At 33.4% G+C, this 17,326-nt stretch overlaps 4 protein-coding genes across 7 annotated transcripts; 2 read left to right on the forward strand and 2 right to left on the reverse strand.

Annotated features, from left to right (window-relative positions):
• The first annotated feature begins 201 nt into the window (after positions 1 to 201).
• On the forward strand, positions 202 to 3,933 carry LOC100678020 (putative uncharacterized protein DDB_G0277255). 2 transcript variants are annotated; one of them, XM_031922955.2, is made up of 9 exons: positions 202 to 776; positions 1,004 to 1,082; positions 1,206 to 1,603; positions 1,685 to 2,340; positions 2,405 to 2,505; positions 2,590 to 2,733; positions 2,808 to 2,990; positions 3,060 to 3,216; positions 3,529 to 3,933. In XM_031922955.2, exons 1-9 carry the CDS (start codon positions 766 to 768, stop codon positions 3,531 to 3,533), a joined length of 1,734 nt encoding a protein of 577 aa, XP_031778815.1. In that variant the 5' UTR covers positions 202 to 765; the 3' UTR covers positions 3,534 to 3,933. The 2 variants fall into 2 exon arrangements, with proteins under 2 accessions (XP_031778815.1, XP_008212935.1); XM_008214713.3 differs by having other exon boundaries at positions 635 to 776; positions 1,004 to 1,100.
• A 408-nt stretch (positions 3,934 to 4,341) lies between these two features.
• On the reverse strand, positions 4,342 to 8,666 carry LOC100118076 (E3 ubiquitin-protein ligase COP1). 2 transcript variants are annotated; one of them, XM_031922940.2, is made up of 2 exons: positions 8,395 to 8,666; positions 4,342 to 8,106 (listed from the first exon to the last, which is right to left on the reverse strand). In XM_031922940.2, exon 2 carries the CDS (start codon positions 8,073 to 8,075, stop codon positions 6,048 to 6,050), a length of 2,028 nt encoding a protein of 675 aa, XP_031778800.1. In that variant the 5' UTR covers positions 8,076 to 8,106; positions 8,395 to 8,666; the 3' UTR covers positions 4,342 to 6,047. The 2 variants fall into 2 exon arrangements, with proteins under 2 accessions (XP_031778800.1, XP_003427793.1); XM_003427745.5 differs by having other exon boundaries at positions 4,342 to 8,111; positions 8,395 to 8,656.
• Positions 8,579 to 10,640, forward strand: LOC100116219 (mediator of RNA polymerase II transcription subunit 4). 2 transcript variants are annotated; one of them, XM_001599510.5, is made up of 2 exons: positions 8,579 to 8,913; positions 8,998 to 10,640. In XM_001599510.5, the coding sequence occupies exon 2, from the start codon at positions 9,050 to 9,052 to the stop codon at positions 9,803 to 9,805; it is 756 nt and encodes a 251-aa protein (XP_001599560.1). In that variant the 5' UTR covers positions 8,579 to 8,913; positions 8,998 to 9,049; the 3' UTR covers positions 9,806 to 10,640. The 2 variants fall into 2 exon arrangements, with proteins under 2 accessions (XP_001599560.1, XP_008212927.1); XM_008214705.4 differs by having other exon boundaries at positions 8,775 to 8,913; positions 9,029 to 10,640.
• A 230-nt stretch (positions 10,641 to 10,870) lies between these two features.
• Positions 10,871 to 12,606, reverse strand: LOC100118121 (histidine-rich glycoprotein-like). Its single transcript, XM_001599540.5, has 4 exons — positions 12,301 to 12,606; positions 11,958 to 12,019; positions 11,465 to 11,738; positions 10,871 to 11,295 (listed from the first exon to the last, which is right to left on the reverse strand). The coding sequence occupies exons 1-3, from the start codon at positions 12,319 to 12,321 to the stop codon at positions 11,504 to 11,506; spliced, it is 318 nt and encodes a 105-aa protein (XP_001599590.1). The 5' UTR covers positions 12,322 to 12,606; the 3' UTR covers positions 10,871 to 11,295; positions 11,465 to 11,503.
• Positions 12,607 to 17,326: the final 4,720 nt, after the last annotated feature.

The following is a 17,326-nucleotide window of genomic DNA, read 5'->3' on the forward strand; positions in this document are numbered from 1 at the left end:
TGTATACAGGATCTCTTTCGGCAAATCGCGAGTGTTTATCGCAGACAGCTAAAATATGATCTCACTCTGCGTCACTCTGTGAGTTTTATTATAGGTATACTGCGCGTATAGCTTGGAGAAGTGCAGTATAAAAACAAAGGCTTATATTATAGCGTGTCACAAGGGCGACAGGAGACGACGACTGAATATAAGTAGGTATAGAGCTCTGGACAGAGCTTGTTTGTTCTCAGTTATTTCGTGACCTTTCAAACAGGCACAGGGGAAATGTGTTAAAATAAAAAAATACAGAAAATTACGTACATCTTACATAGGTATACATCTGCTTTAGTGTCCCGTGTGGTGTCTATGTACTATGTAGGCAGTGTATAAGGCACAAACCTTTGTGCTATTCATTGTGAGTATACACATAGTAACAAGCCACAATTTCAGAAAAAATAACAACGCGATTTGAACAAAAATTAAAGACAACGAGCAAATTTTATCGTTTATTGGTTGTTGTAAAGGATCCTGTCATGTCCACTTGTCAAGGAATTCACCATTAACTGCTCATCAATTATCAAATGCCCACTGGAGTGAAACTTCGAAACAGCTGATCAGCAGGAATACCAATCAAAATCAATTAAATAAATCAAAGTGTGCGAAACTGCGATAACAGCGATCAGAAGGATATATAAACGGATTTACGGATCCTAAAACCGTACACCGTCACGCAACGACCGGCATGTGATTACATCAGCTAGTAATAAAGAATTTGAGTATTACACAATGACAGACTAGTAAGTGATTTAATTTTTTTATTATTATTCAAATCGAATTTTCCTCGCTATTGTCAACAAATGCTAGACCTTATAGAGCATAATAAATACTAAGCACCATAGAGGTTAAGTCATAAGATTTTGTATATATTGTAGATCATACACATTTACATATGCAAGATTTTTTTAAACTTATTACATTTATACGTTCTTTGATAAAGTTCAAAAATACGACTTTAATGTTACAGTGATGATGCTTTACTAGAAGGAGATATTTTAAGTCTTCCTGATGTTAGTGATGAGGAGTATGATGTATTAAATCATCATGTAAATATCAATTGTCAGGTGACAGCAGTTGTCTAATTTGTTTCACAATTTTACACTTACTATTCTAAAAAATTTTGATTAATAAATCAAATCTAATTTTGCCATGTGCTTTTGATTTTATAGACAAAACCAAAAGATGAATCATCAAATAATTTTGATTTGGAAGTTTTTGATGCTTTTGAAGATGGAATTGTAGATGAAGAAGAAAATGATATTGAATTCGTAACAACAAAATGTAATATGAGTAGAGAAGATTTTTACATTAAACAAGAAAAAGAGGATGAGACTACTTGTGATAATGAGTACGAATTAATCTGTCATAAAAATAAACCAAATGTGGAATCTACTCCAATATATATTAGAAATAACAATGAATTACCTAAAACAGATTTACGTAACAAATTAAAAAATAATATACAAGATATAATAGACAATACAGCAAGAATCAAAAATAATGTCAAGAACTTATCAAACATAAATGTGAGAATCGATAATACCCACAATGACAGTAATTTAGAAAGGTAACATATATTTGAATTTTTCTTCAAGTCTACAAATAATTACTACAAACTTATTCTGAACGAAAATTATTATAAATTCAGGTACAGGCTTTTAAATACCCAAATATATCTTCATCGATCAAGTGATTATAATCATAGACCAGAAGCAAGATATCAATCTTGTCAAAACTTTGAACAGCCAGGTAGCCAATTTACTCCATACAGTATTAATTCAATGGCTACAGCAACTGCTTTCACACCGCTTAAACGTTATGAATATTATAGTTCATCACCATACCAGTCACATCATTCAAACAGCAATCAAAATATGTTGTCTAATTATGACATGCAGTACCGACCTCTTCAACATTCCATACATTTGCTTAATCCACATTTGCAGAGAAATAACATTTTGCAATTGAATCAATCTTTACCAGTAAATTCAATTTTTCCACTAAACCAAAATTTGTCAATAAACCAAGTTCTACCATTTAGTCAAGGTTTATATGCAAATCAGTATTTGCAATCACCTGTAATGACAATAGGAGGTGTGTCATCTAATCAAAATATGCAAATGATGGAAAATCCCAATAGCATGATGCCCCATTATTTACAGCCCGTTCGTCCTTGCCATTCCATAAATAATAGCAGCAATCAACATGAATTTGTGATAAATCCATTACATATTAATAATAATCTAAATGTTCCTAAAATTTTAATTAACCGTAATTTTAGACGAAATATGGCAAAAAGAGAAGGTACAGTTAGAATATTTTTTTAATACTATTGTTTAAAAATTCTATGCCTTAAATCTTCTTTTAGTAAGAGTTATAAATAATATTGCTGCATATGAAGAATTTTCAAAAAATAATTCATCAAAAGTAAGATATCTCGATAATCATACTCAAGAGATAAAAAATGATGTGCGTACAATTCTCAATTAGATTTCGATAGTAATATAAAAACGGGTTTATTTATGATCGTTTAATTTCTAACTTATATTTCAGGATCCATATTTCTACTTTTCTGATGTCTGGAGAGAAAAAACAACGCGAAAAGAGATAGGTCAAAGATCCTTTTCTCCAGAAGTTGTATTTTCAAAAATGACTAATAATTCAAATTCTAACAAACATTACAAAAAACAAACCCAAGTAATCAATGTCATATCTTTCTAAAATATTTCTTTAAATATACAATGATCCTTGAATATTTGAATTTTTTATAGGAAATAAAAGATAATGCAACTCAGAAGAATAACGTTGCTAAAAGTAGAAAATCAAGAATGAGGCAAAGACAACTTGAAAAAATACAAAAACGATCGGATGAAAAACATGATAACGACAACAATAATAATCAAAAGAAACAAGGCTTGAAAGTGAAAAATCAGCTTAAGAAAATTCCTGAAACAGTAAAGTATTTAATATAAAAAACATTTAATGAACATTTGAAAATATGCCTGATTCAAATTCTGTTTAAGGAAGAAAATATGAATGCAGAAATGAAGGATTATTGTAAAAAAGTGGAAGAACAAAAAAAGCGTAGAGAAATATTTTTGGAGCAGAAAGAAAAACGTCGAAAAATCTTGGCCCTGGAAAAGCTTGGAATAACAAAAGAACCTTTCACTCATTCTACAGGTAAGGAATTAAAACATTTTATAAAGATAAAGTTTAGGTACTTGTTTTATCGATATATAGTCATAGATACGATAAATAGTTCGTGCAAATATATTACAGATAAATTTAGATATATGCATAAAAATCGATCTTCGGGAAAATCTTTGAGAGAGCCCGTTTGTCAATGCAAAGTCGTTTCTAATTTGAATTAAAGTGACAAAAGCGTTTATAATTATTTTTAAATACACCTCAAATAATTAACTATATATCGATTTACGAGAATATAAAGGATAATAATAAATCATTGATCTCTGATACTATTTGCTTTTACAGAATAATTGAAAAATAAAACACACATGTGAGGAACAACAAATTTATAGGTTTACTAATTAGTAATTTCGCACTTAGGTCTATTTTTTGCACAGAAATGTAGCTTTAGATATATAGTTCAATTTTGCCAAAGGTCAATAGCACCATTGACTGTATATCAATATTAAGCTTTTTAATATCTATGCTTCAAAAGCATATTATTTAGTAAATAAGATAAATAAGATTATTGAACGTTACTATATTTAAAATGTTTGAAATTGAAAAATTCCAAATGGAATTAAATAGATATATAATAGATGTTATACATTGTGTTACGAAATTTTGCTAATTGCACTGCATATTTTACAAATCTATTTTAAACTCATCTGTATATCATAGATTGATTTTTGATAAATCGTTAAATCGAAAGTATAATTATAATAAATTTCTGAGAAATGCCACTTTCGATGCATGAAAAAGTAATGATAAATCGAATTCTTCACGCAGCACGAGAAAAACTAATTTTACTTATTAGGTGAACAAAGAAAATTTACTTTGTTAAAACGAAGTAAATTTTATTTTTACGAAAACTAAATGATTTGCTCATTTATTATGCATGTTTATGTGAACATGCACAGTAAAAAATGAATAATTTTGATAAATCATTTTAATACATACTAAAAGTTTATTAATGTAACTAAATAAAAACTGACTACATAGTCATTTTTATAAATAAAACAACAAATTATTGTAATATTTATTCATACAGATTATCAATATATAATAAAATGAAAACTGCAAATCACAAGTTTGTTTAAATTTAGTATTCACAAAAGATATGCAAGTGATTTTTATTCATAAAATATGTTATACTATAACCGAAAATCTTTCAAAATTTACATACAAAATATATTTGGGCTTGGGCTGTAAAATTATTTAACATTAAATTTGAATTCATTTCTTTAGGTTTAAAAATTATAGTATTCTCAAAATACTTATAATTTGACACTCACTTTATTTCAAATAAATAATATTATTATTTTTGATAGCAAACTGCTGATTCAACTTCAAATTTTTGTAATGTGGCATTGCTATTTTTTAACGGTTAATCTTCAGATTTACATTTACAGTCTACTCACAATAAAATTTAACAATTATTTATTTTCTTCTACATTACCTACATAGTATTAAATTTTTACTTTTAGAATAATGTTGTGTACATAAAAATTAAGCAAAATTCTTTGTCCATTTTTATAAAAATATTTCATTCTTCAAGTTGAATCATTAAATTAAGATTAAATTAAAATTTCTGACGTTAGCTTAATAGTACTAATATCGCAGTATCTTTATTCTTAATTAATAAAAATATATGTACATTTATATTTTCTAAATGTATAATATTTTAAGCGGCCCAACATTTTTCTAGTAGTAGAAATTTAATTTCTAATTACATCAATCTATATAACCCTAATTTAAAATTGAAGAATAATTGATAATTTTGATCTCTTTAAAATCACTAATGAAAAGTTCCAATCTAAGTGTTTGAAACTTATCACACTTGATATATTGTTTAAGTTATGTTTGTTTTGATTGTAGAAGTGATATATTCTTTTAGTTTTAATATTGACGTTATGTTAAAATGGACAGTATATTGATGAAATTAAAAATATCAATAACATATATATTGTTTTCGTAGGAAATTTTGATTGATAGTATTCATGAATGATCAATAGAACAAGTTAAATACTATTGATTCAAGAGATAAATCCTACATTAAAATTTATTGTATATATGTAGAATATATTTTTTAAGCTTTTTTTTAATAGTGAACATGCGAATCACAACTTTAGTACTTATGTACTATCACTTGAAAGAAATGCTATTATAGCTTTCTAGTTATTTTAGAATTATTAAGAACGTCGTTTTATGTGGCACAACATCTTATAGGCCGCACTTTAGTAAGCAGTATATGTTTTCAAAGTATATTCATAAAAGTATAATCATAAAAAAGCAAATACATTAAATAATCAAAGAGTTTGAACTCGATTATATAAATAAAATCATTTAATAATTTTAGTGAAATATAATGTACTTAAATCAATATTTCAATTTAAAATACTGATTGACTATATTTCACATTGGAAATTGGAGTTTATATCTTGAAAACTCAAGATTAACTAATAGTCATAATAAAATAATTGATAATATTGTATACTTTCGTCATCTAAACTACAAAATATTTAATTCTAAAATGTACAATTTTAGTTGCCTAACTATATAAGTAATAACAGATAAAATAAACAATATTTGTTGCACTGAAGAACTAACTATATGTTTCGTTTAAAATAATCGTCAACTATAATTATAATACAAAAACCTTTTGTACAATTTTATACACGCAATAGTAATTCAGTCTGCATATATATTATAACATATATTATAACTCAATCATAATACACTTATCATCTTCATTAGAAAAATAAATGTATCTATTTTGTTGCATTTTTACATAAATTATCTTTACTAGCTTGTTTGTAACATTTCTACACAAGTTCCAGTATTTTAATAATACCCTGCGAGTTTGCAGCAACTACAACATTGGAATTTTGTCGCCAGCAAACTGCTGAAACGAATTCATTCAGATCTTCTTCTCGTTTTTCTTGCGTTTCTAATATGCTCTTCGCTGCATCAAATTTGTAGGAAAATAATTGCTTTGTTAGTCCTTTATAGTAAACATAAAGTGCATTGTTCTCTGATCCACAGGCTACATAATCTCCATCAGTAGCCAACCCTACAAAATTCTTTTCATTAACATGACCTACAAAGGACCGCAAACAATATGGATTATTAATGTTCCACATTTTCAATTGTGAATCAGTACTTGCTGAAACAATTTCTTGTTCATTAACAAATTTTACATAAGATACAGCTTTCTTGTGACCTTTAAATATACATAAGGCTTCTTTCATATTTCTTAAGTCATAATAGTGTACACAGTGGTCTGCGGAACCAAAAGCTAAGTGGCACGAACTACGAGGGTTAAATTTAACACAGCATACATTGGCTTTTGCTTCGAGTGAAGCTACTGAGTGATCCATGTTCAATGACCACAACTTGACTCTTGCATCATCTGAACCAGATGCTATGAGCCTTGTATCAACATCATTGAAATCAATTGACCAACAACGCTTTTCGTGTTCATGAAAAGCTTTTGTTCTTTGTCCTGTCATGGCATCCCAAACGGTAACTGTACCTTCATAATCTGAGGAAGCTAATACACCTTTATGAAAAGAATTCCAAGAAACGCATGATATTTTTGAGCTTGAAGTCATTTCAACACAAGGATAATGAAGATCAACAGTGCCTCTAATAACAGTATTGTAGTCAAATACTTTGATTCTCTTTGTGACGCCTGCAATTGCAAAGAATTCGTTATCTTTATCAAATTCAATACTGGAGACAATTGTTGAATGATTAAAAATATCAGAAGAATAGTTTAAAGTAGCTAATGGTCTCAATGAATTATAACGTGAGAACTTCACGAGATCTTCGCGAAAAACGTCTAGTCCAGAACTGGTTGATTGAAATTCTGAGCTGTTTGCTCCAAAATGCAGCTCTTTAGCTCTAGCATCAAAATAACATTGAACAAAATCATCAAAGTGAGCATGCATTCTGCGGCGTCGAACTGCTAAAGTTGAACTGCTGGTGATATCATATTTACTTTGATTGCTTGATGAATTTGCAAATGCACTTGGTACTTGATCCGTTTCATCACATGGCTTTATTGTACTAGAATCAATAATATTGATTAGATTTATCATTTCTTTTCTTATAGCAGTTACCTGTGCAGTATCATATTCAGTGGTCTTTTTAACATCTTCTAATCGTGGGCACTTTCTCTGCAAATCTTTCAAAATATTTTCTACTTCTTTGATATCACTTTTTATAAGTGCAACCTCTTTTTGCAATTGATTTCTTTGTTCTTCTTTTTGTGTTAAAAGGTGCTTAAGGAACTCATATAATAACCTATTTTGTGCTGCGCAAGATTCTGCCTCTAATAGGTGTTTACGTTGTGTAAGTACTTCAAGCATAGCATTTACATCAGGCAAGCTCAAACTAGTACTGTCTGATGCTATGAAGTTTCTTAGGCCATCCGATATTCCCACAGATGAATCCATGGGAATAAAAGTTCCTTTACCCTTATTATCTAATGCCAAGGTACGATCTAATGCTCCGATACCCTTGGCACGAGTTTTGTACTTAGCAATTAATTCGTTAAGAAGAAAATTTGGAAAGATGTCTTGTTGAGTTAAATTAATATTACACTTAGGACACCTTCCCAATGATTCTAATGATCTAATAATGCATTTATAACAAAAAGTATGCCCACATCTTGTAACATGAGCTTCTTCTATAGTCTCAAAACAAATTGGACATAAATAGTCACTATTTTTATCCTCCAATGTGCTATTGATTCCCTGCATGAATGTAGTTATTTGAGCTTGAGGCCTGTTTAATCGATGACTTTGCGATCCTGTACTTGTTCCAGCTTCATCTCCATCGGTCGACATGTTTGCACAATTTTATTGCACCGTCAGGATTCTATTCTAAAATAGACAATTAATTAGACTAATTGTTAAAAATTTTATAAAAAACATCTTGAAAATAAGTAAAATTTCTTATGTATAAGTTGCTTAAAATAGAAAGCAATTCTTTTACAAAAAGGTTAGAATAAGACAACTTCATGGATTTTCAGAATTGATCATTAATTAATTTTTTGTAAACTCTTCATATTAGTACTATATAATTTAATACATCTTATAGGTAAAAAAGTTGCAATCAAATTTCAATAGACGCAAAGTAAAATTATTATTTTAACCTCAAACATACCTTGTAAATGAACGCACCGTCAGTTCTAATTTATAAACGATATTATCTATATACATTCGTCATAAAAATTAGATGCTGAACACATTTATTGATACAATGAAACAAAAGGAACGAAGTTATTAAGAAACATAACTAAATCTCAAAACAGAGTAGTTAGTCAATAGTATACTCATCTCAGCGCCATAATCCCTGCCAGCCACAGGCATAGGCCATCCGCCATAGGCTGCCCGCTGTAGTGGATTGTGGACCAGAGAAGTGAAGTGGACTGATCACCATCGCCTGCCAGGCTGCCACGGCATTCGGATTTCGGCATTCGGCAAATCTCGCGCGGCGCCTGCGTACGGGAGATGCATCAGAGACGCTAGACCTCCGCACTCCGCAGTCTGCTATATATCTACGATTTACGTGATCTGCCATATTCTGTTAGGTTAGCTCTTACGACTGTATGTTATTCTCCTGACGTTCATAAGATTTGTTTACTCCGGTATTGAAGTTTTATGTGCATAGTTGCTGCAAAAGGTATTTTTATTTCTATATATTTCCAAAAATTAAGAAATTGATTTGAGGCTGTAAATATAATTTGTATTACTTTCTTTTTTCAAGGTAAACAACGAAATAATAAGTAATTTTTCAGGTTATAATCAAAATTTCGAAGATGTCAGTAAACAAAAGTACCTGCGACGTTTTATTATCCGTCATAGATGACATTGAAATTATTTCAAAAGAACTGATTGAGAATATAATTGCTCAAAAACATCTTAAATTGTCTACTGCTGAGCATACGAGTCTCATTGAACTCCTAGTAAGCAAAGATAAAGAATTGAAATCAATTTTGGTCAAAGCAGATGAACAGGCAAAGATAAACCTAAAAATGGAGGCCTTGAAGGCTGAAGTAGATCGCCAAGACCAGGACATTCAGCAGCTACAGCGCCAGTTAAAAGAAGCTGAACAGATATTAGCCACAGCTATATACCAAGCTAAACAGAAGCTTCAATCCATTGCAAGAGCTAACAAGAGGCCAGTACCTTCAGAAGAACTTGTGAAATTTGCTCATAGAATAAGTGCATCAAATGCAATTTGTGCTCCGCTCACGTGGCAACAGGGTGATCCAAGAAGACCATATCCCACCGACATTGAAATGAGACTAGGTTGCCTGGGACGCTTGAGTGATCTGCCTCTAAATGGACAAATGGTCGGACCTCATGCAGGCATCTCAGATTTTAACAGACCCACAGAATCACTGGCAGCTCAGGCTAGCAGTCAGTTTGCCTGGCATCCATCGGGTGAGATTCACATGTCAGTTAATGCTGGTCAAGGAACAGTGCCTATCAATACTCACAAGCAAGAGACTGAAGATGTTGAAGTGATGTCAACAGATTCTTCTAGCAGTTCGTCTAGTGATTCCCAATAAGTAAATGTATGATCTAATTTCATTTTCCTAATTTTTCATTTGTACATATTGCATACAAACATAATAAATATTTCCCTTTTTGATAAAGACATACATTTCAAACCTGATGTATTGTTTCTTTAGTTTGTGTATAGTAACTATGTTTTATATGTGAATATAAATATAAAACTATTTTTAAATATTCTGAAATGGGTCAAATTTGTTAATATATTATTGCTTGATTTTTCATCCGTCTTTAAAACGAAAAAATTTCTAAATTTAATACAAAATTACTTTTTAACTAAACTTTTTGTATGCATTTTTTTTTAAATGAGTGATAGTTTGTGTACAGATAATTTCTTTTCTTTTATTCAATACAACATACTAATATGTATTTAATATCTGTACTTTATTATATTATACTAGTTAATAGTTCATAATATTACAAAGTTAATGTTATCAGAAACAACATTTATACCTAATTGCTTCAAATTTCATAGTAATCGCGGAAATGAACTTTTTCTGTAATGCTTCCATAAATTTAGCATTTTGAAGATAATTATTTAATTGTATCATGTGTACGTATGTATGTGCATGTATGGCTGTCTAGAAAGGAATCTAATTATTTTAAAGTATAACGAATTTTAGAAAACAATTTCTATTTTTGGACACAGGGAGTGTGTATATTCAGGCAATATTTTAATGATTTTTAGATCGAAAACATCATAATACTATATTCGTTAATTTAGTTCATAAAAAGTATCCATTATTTTCAAATATATAAATAGTATTAATTCATGACTGTATAATATGTTAAAACAACATTAAATTTTATCTTACACAATAAAACCCACAATTCAATACTTGACACATGCACATCAATAAAATATATCCAAAGTTTATTCTATTTTTCTAACTAGAAATTTGCTTTTGCTATAGCTAGACATTTTTTGGTAACAGTCTGAATTGGCTCTATAGCTTCAATTCGATACTAATCGCTATCTCCTTTTTGTAGATGGATATTATATCTTATAATTAAGTTATTGTAAAGGATGTAAAAGGAAAAATATATTGTAGCAAAACAAAAGCATATAATTAAAAAAAATATTGTATTTTTAAATACATTTTGGTACAAATGCATATACAAAAAAAAGTTCACATAAAAAATTAAGCATATAGTATATAATGCATTTACGGTGTGTAAAGTATGTATGCATGTATGTATGTATGTATGTATGTATGTATGTACAAAAGATCAAGTATATTTTATGGTCTTGTTTTGAAGGGGTACGTAATTATTGAGTATGTGTACGTGTGTAGTCTTAATTGACGATAGTCTAAAAACTTATAATACTAATGGGCGGTCGAAATCGCCTTGTACTGTAAGTTTGACTTTCTGTCAGGTATTTTATTGCACGGCTCAAGCGTGCAGTAAAATAATCGTTGAAAATCCAGAATTTTAACACTTAGTCGAGCGTTAACGCGGGGCTGCTGCATCTACTTGACAATATCTGAAAATAAAATGTCAAAGGTCAGAACCTTGAATAAGTAATTTCAAGTTATTTTTAAATCTTTTATTCATAACGTTCAAAGTCTAATTTTCTAAATGTGAACGATAAAACTTTATTGATCGATCGTGCTCTTTAAGGAAAAATGCGATTTTACATTAAGTATACTCACCAACAATAATAATACACTTAAAACAGGGGGGTACTCTCACTAATCCCAGCCCCAGCCTTCGTGATGGGGCTTCTCATGATGGACGGGGATGTGGACGGGCACGTGGACCTTCTCGACGACTGGGTAGGGCACCGGCACGTGAACCTTCTCGACGTGGTGCACAGGTACGGGCACGTGAACCTTCTCGACGTGATGGACCGGGACGTGGACCTTCTTCACGTGGTGGTGGTGTACCGTATGCACGTGGTACGGAACGTGAATGATGTGGTGTTCGCTAAAAATTCATATAAGGAAGATCATTTATAAGGAAGGAAAAAGCCCGATAAAATTGAAAACGCGAGAAAGAGAAATTGAAAAAAAAACAGCGACACTTTTACTCGGGAACTGCGAACAAGTGCTGATATCGCGGGCTCCCGCACCGTTACGCGTTGGATAATCGAGTAAACATTTCCATGCTGCGAGTAAAAAAGTGTATGGCTGTATATATACTCACTGGTGGTGTCCTCCGGGCGTCGGGGCGGCCGTCACTGCGGCGAGGATTCCGCACACGAGGAGCTGAAATCGTGCAATGAATGATAGATTAGTCGCGTCCGCTGACTGATTTTCCTATTATCTTCACTTTATTCTTGTTTATTAAAAATTCGAACCAAGTTCGTTAAATTCGAGGAAAAATATGGTTTTTCAAAGAGGCTACTACAGTTCTGAAAAATACACTTTATACGCCATCGCAATTTGAAATGAAACTGCGTAATTATCTATTCAGTAGCCGCGAGGGAAGAAAGTAGAAATGATAAGCGCAGGCGAGAAATAAAGTGAAAAATAATCTCGGTACTCACAGCGAAGGCATGAGAGTACATGGTTGCGGTAAATGCGCTTTTCGGAGTCGGGAGGTGCGACTTGCTTTGTCGGAGGCCGATGCGATTCTGACTTAGCAGCGGGCTGGCTTTGTGTTTATAAAGGAATCGGCGCCCGCGCGCAGGGGCGGCCGCGAAATGCACACCTGGGCCGCGTATGTGCGTGCAATCGAAAGTGGGGACCGCGGCCCGCGGAGAGTACACGATTCGGAGGGGGCTGTTGCTCGCACACGCGTGTCGAGCTTACGTAAAGCGCCGCGGCGGACGGATGAGAGCGAGAGAAGGAAGCCGGTATGGCCGGGTACTCGCGTTACGCCGACGCGTAACTCGCGACCACTGCTCCACGTGCTTTTCAAATTTCAGACTCAGAGCGCGCGCGACGCCACTTTCGCGCGTCCTCTCGACTCCGGAGCTGCGTTCTACACTCGTTACGGTTTGTTCGAGAGGAGTCGCCATCGCGGATGAGATATATGGTTTATCCGCTTGAAATGGAGAACGTAATCGGTTTAGTATTGAATAGCACCGGATAAGTATTGAATCTATATGAAAATACTTATTGCATGCATTTTTTTATCATATAATTTTTGCAGTTTAATTCGCTGTCTATATTTTTTTTTTATTTATTATACACCCTACTAAGCACTCTACAAGGTGTGTAATCATATTGGTATTGAAATATATGTGCAAGTTAGAATAATCCAGAATTTATATTGTTACGAATTACATGATAATTTTTATATTATTTGCATCTACGCTACTGACACAAATTATACAAACGTAAACTACACTCGAAGAAAAATACAAAGTTATATGTGCTAGCTTGTGCTATTATTAACACATTATGTTATCGTTGAAGATTATGACTTCATGATACTTGACTCTGTTATTGTTATTTATAAATGGATTTATTAAAATTAAAATTTGATGATTGCCATTAATTTTGATAAAGCTGAACACAATTAAACCAACGCATTTTTTTTTTAAGTGGCATTTGGATTTATTGCCTCATCTACGCAAGCCTTCCAGGCTGTCCTATCTTGTGTCAACCCCACCCAAGATGCACCCCTTCGACCGATACGCACTCGTCCTATTTCTACTAGAGCCGCTTTTACGTTGTCTTCCCATCTGCGATATATTTGTAAAATTAAAATAAAGTAAAATTAAAAACTTATAAGGAATAGCTTAATACATTTTTTTGGATGCCGTTACACGGTACATCAAAAATACCTCTATCTAGACGTTAAGTTACAGATTTTTTAATCATTTGTTTACAAACATTTTAAAAGCTAAAAAAACTGTACATAATCAAACAAACTATCAAAAAAAAAAAATTCATGCATGAACCTAATATTGCAAGAATATCGTTTACAGTATGAAAGTTACGAGGAAGTGATAACGCGTAGAAATTAATGACTGATTGTAGCATTAACTTTTGCTTTTCGTGTAGTGAATAAGTAACTTGAAAAATCAAATTGTTTGCATGCTGATGTTAATGAATATATATTTTATATTGAATAGATATTTTATAATATCATGTTGCATTTTATAGTAAAAGTCATTCGGAATTTTCAAACAACCCAATTCCTCGCAAAAATTATCCAACTACCTGCAAATGATGACATTCATAGGTTAAAAAAAAACTCAAAATGTTTCTGGAATTCTATACCTATACAATTTGGAACGTTATAAATCTCAAAGTTCACAGAACAATGAAACTAACAATTTATCCTCTCCAAGCAACAAAAGTAAACATACACTCTGATAATGGAACACTCAATAATAACGCGTTTATAAGATTCTAATTCAAGCAGCATCGCTATCTAAGAATTGAATTAATTTCATACACGTCTATATATATACACATCTATATGCAGGAAGTGAAATCACCGTGAAACCGTATAAATATATCCGGTCTCTTCGAGTGTCTATATCAACGCATGCAATGCAAGTTGGACTTACAAAATAAAGAAAAGGATAGCAAATAGAAAGTAGTCTAATCGAGATGGAAATAGTCAACTGCGAAAAAAATGGCAACACCTGCAAGCGAAAACGAAAGAAGAGCACAGACTCCCAGCGTAACCGGGTTCTCCTCCGAATCTGCATGCAAACGAGCGCATGTGTAACCAGGATTGTTACGTGTCCTCGCGCGGCTCCCGAAGCCGGTTACAAAATTTCTACATACGCAGTCCCGGCGACGCAGGACCCTCCGGCTTCCGGTAATATTATCGCGAGACTCTGCGGAATTTTCTCCGGAACTCCGGAATGGACTCGGCGTAGACGCTCACACACATGCGTTTAAACGCTTGTGCGAGTATAATATCAAACAATCCGCTCGCTCGCTTGCATGCAGTGAAATTTCTAATTGCGTGTCTGAAGAAACGAGAGACGTCTATGCAGCGTATTTACTATGCCTATACGTTATACGTATACCAGTCCGCGGATGCAGAAAGGTGTTTTTGCCAAAAGAAGCGCGTACGCGCACTTTTTACCCGCGAGTCGCTCACCAATTTTCAGTCTAGGCGAGCTCGTTACTGAAAACGGATAGTGATGGATGATTTTTTCGCGCAGATTACTGCATATTAGCAGTAATTGCTTGCCTTTTGAAAAGTTCGTCGTATACGAACGCGCGGCGTTTGAAAACGTTCCTATTTGTCCGCCGGTCGACTTGAGCGTTGTATGGATTTCTTTCGCTGCCGGAAGAAGAAAAATGCGGGAGTCTAAACGGCTGCGCCTATATATAACTGTGAAAACAATAAGAGCAAATTAGCTCATGCTGGGGAGGCACGACGTGTTAATCGCGAATGCTTCAAATTGCTCGCGTTCGACAACGATTTTGTTCTTGTTTTAGGATATATATATATATATATATATATATATATATATATATATATATATATATATATATATATTACCCTAACTGCTTCTCGATCTTTCTTCTTGCGATCGTATAGTTTCTCATTCTTGTTTCCTGTATAATACTCGGTAGCTTTCTACCCGCGAGGATAATGAATAGCCCAAGCTTGATTTACAAAACTGCATAGAGATATTTATGAGCATGAAAAAATTTGAAATTCGAGATTCGTTGCAAAAATTAATTAAGTCTGGTGCAATCGGTTGCACATTATCGCGAATTTCACAAAATTCTGTAAAGTTTCAAAATAACGCTCGATATTGTCTGTGATAAAATCGGTTTCGAAATTGCAGTAAAATTTTCGCATCGCAAACGTTCGAGCAAGTAAGTTAGCCGTTGTCGAATTTTCTGTACTTAAATGTAGCCTTATCCATTAGCATCTGTGGAGGTATACCAACGCGTAACTATCTACAACTGCAGAGTCATCGTTGCAATAATATAGCCCTAATTCAATGATGCAAACATTATACATTACGCGTGATATCACACCTTACGTACCTACACGCAGGAAAATCACCGGATCCGTGAAGAGGTAACGAAAACATTTTTGTAGAGTCATCTGCAACATAAAGAGAACACGCCGTTTCGTCACGAATCGTGATCGGTCGTCAGAAGTGGTCCGGCGCCTAGATCGTCGTTTTAGTGCGCGCGTGTTATTCATACAGCTTTCGGAAGATCCGTATTCCCCAACGCATCGCCTATTACATCAAAAGTCGTTCAGATAAGAATCTCGTCACCGCGAACAGAAAATTTTATTTTGATGCTACTGGTTGGGAAATTGATTTAAATGTTTTGACGAACTTGAAATTCTGAATTTGAAGTATACAAGCACTTGAGAATATAATAGAATAAAAAAAAATCGAGCATATTCTTTCTAACGCGCTTTTGAAATGAATTAAAGTCCGTATAGAGAATTCAACCAGTCTGGCTAGTCACGCACGTTACCAGTTATACATCTCAGGCAAAAAGTTAATGGCGCGTGTATCAGATCGAAGCTTACAAAGTCTGCAGGCTTAATTGCATCGAAGTAGACGTTTCAGCAACGTGTACCTATAGCGAGAAGGGATGGAAATCGATCAGATTTCCAAGCCATAAATACTAATTAGCCGCCGGTATAGGTTTCACGATCTACATTATCTAATAAATAAAAATCAAAGTCTTACCGCGAGACTTAATGTGTCATTGGCCGATAGAAAATGTTCCCTTAATTGGAGTAGTATGTCGGTATCTTTAACGCGAGCATTTTTCGTGATGCAACAGAAATTATCGATACTTCCCCTTCTTACTTCCGGACATTGGCCGCGTACGCGCGCACTAATCAGCTATATAAGCGATTATTACTAGGCGCTTTATACCTGTCTCCCTATAAGCTTAAGCATTTATTATTACGTGAGCTTACGCATATATCGTACACGCATACGCGTAAGTTCCCGAGATTCGGCTCATTTAATTTCACAAACACGCGCGTATAGAGCCGCATCGTGGAAGTTATGCCAGCATAAGCTATCGAAACGTGCATAATGCGATTACTTATTAGCTCTCGCTCGCCACGGCCGCTTCGCCAAAAAGAAATACATCCGAGTGCTCGAGTCCAAGAGGCCAGGGCGCGCGCAAATTTGCATGGAAATTATTATTACGAATTTCATCAATATTCGCTCTGGCAACGCTAATTTCGAGCGCTTCGATAATTCATTTCTCCATCGGGCGGATCGTCGGCGAATATTTTTCCACAATAGTATGCGTTCATGGTTTAGATTATTATGTAAGGAGCGAAGTAGAAACCCACTTTTAAATAAAGTACGATAATAGCAACGTTTTTAAAACAAAAATTTTATTTTCGAATCGAAAGCTATTTTCGAAAGCGCGCATTACTTCTTCCATACAGATTCAACTTCCAGGCGATTTAGTCAGATAAGCTTCGGTGCCGTGAAAAACTTATATCATAAGAAACATAAAAACTACTATCACGACGGTTTGACGGCATTAATAGGCTGTGAAAGCACATCGTATCTTCGACTTTACACGGCCCATTAAATTCCCGCTAAAAAGCTCGCGCTCGCTCGTACATTCCCACATATCCGCGGAGAGAGGTGGAGA

Source organism: Nasonia vitripennis, chromosome 1, assembly GCF_009193385.2.
Source record: "Nasonia vitripennis strain AsymCx chromosome 1, Nvit_psr_1.1, whole genome shotgun sequence".
Taxonomy (NCBI): Eukaryota; Metazoa; Arthropoda; class Insecta; order Hymenoptera; family Pteromalidae; genus Nasonia; species Nasonia vitripennis.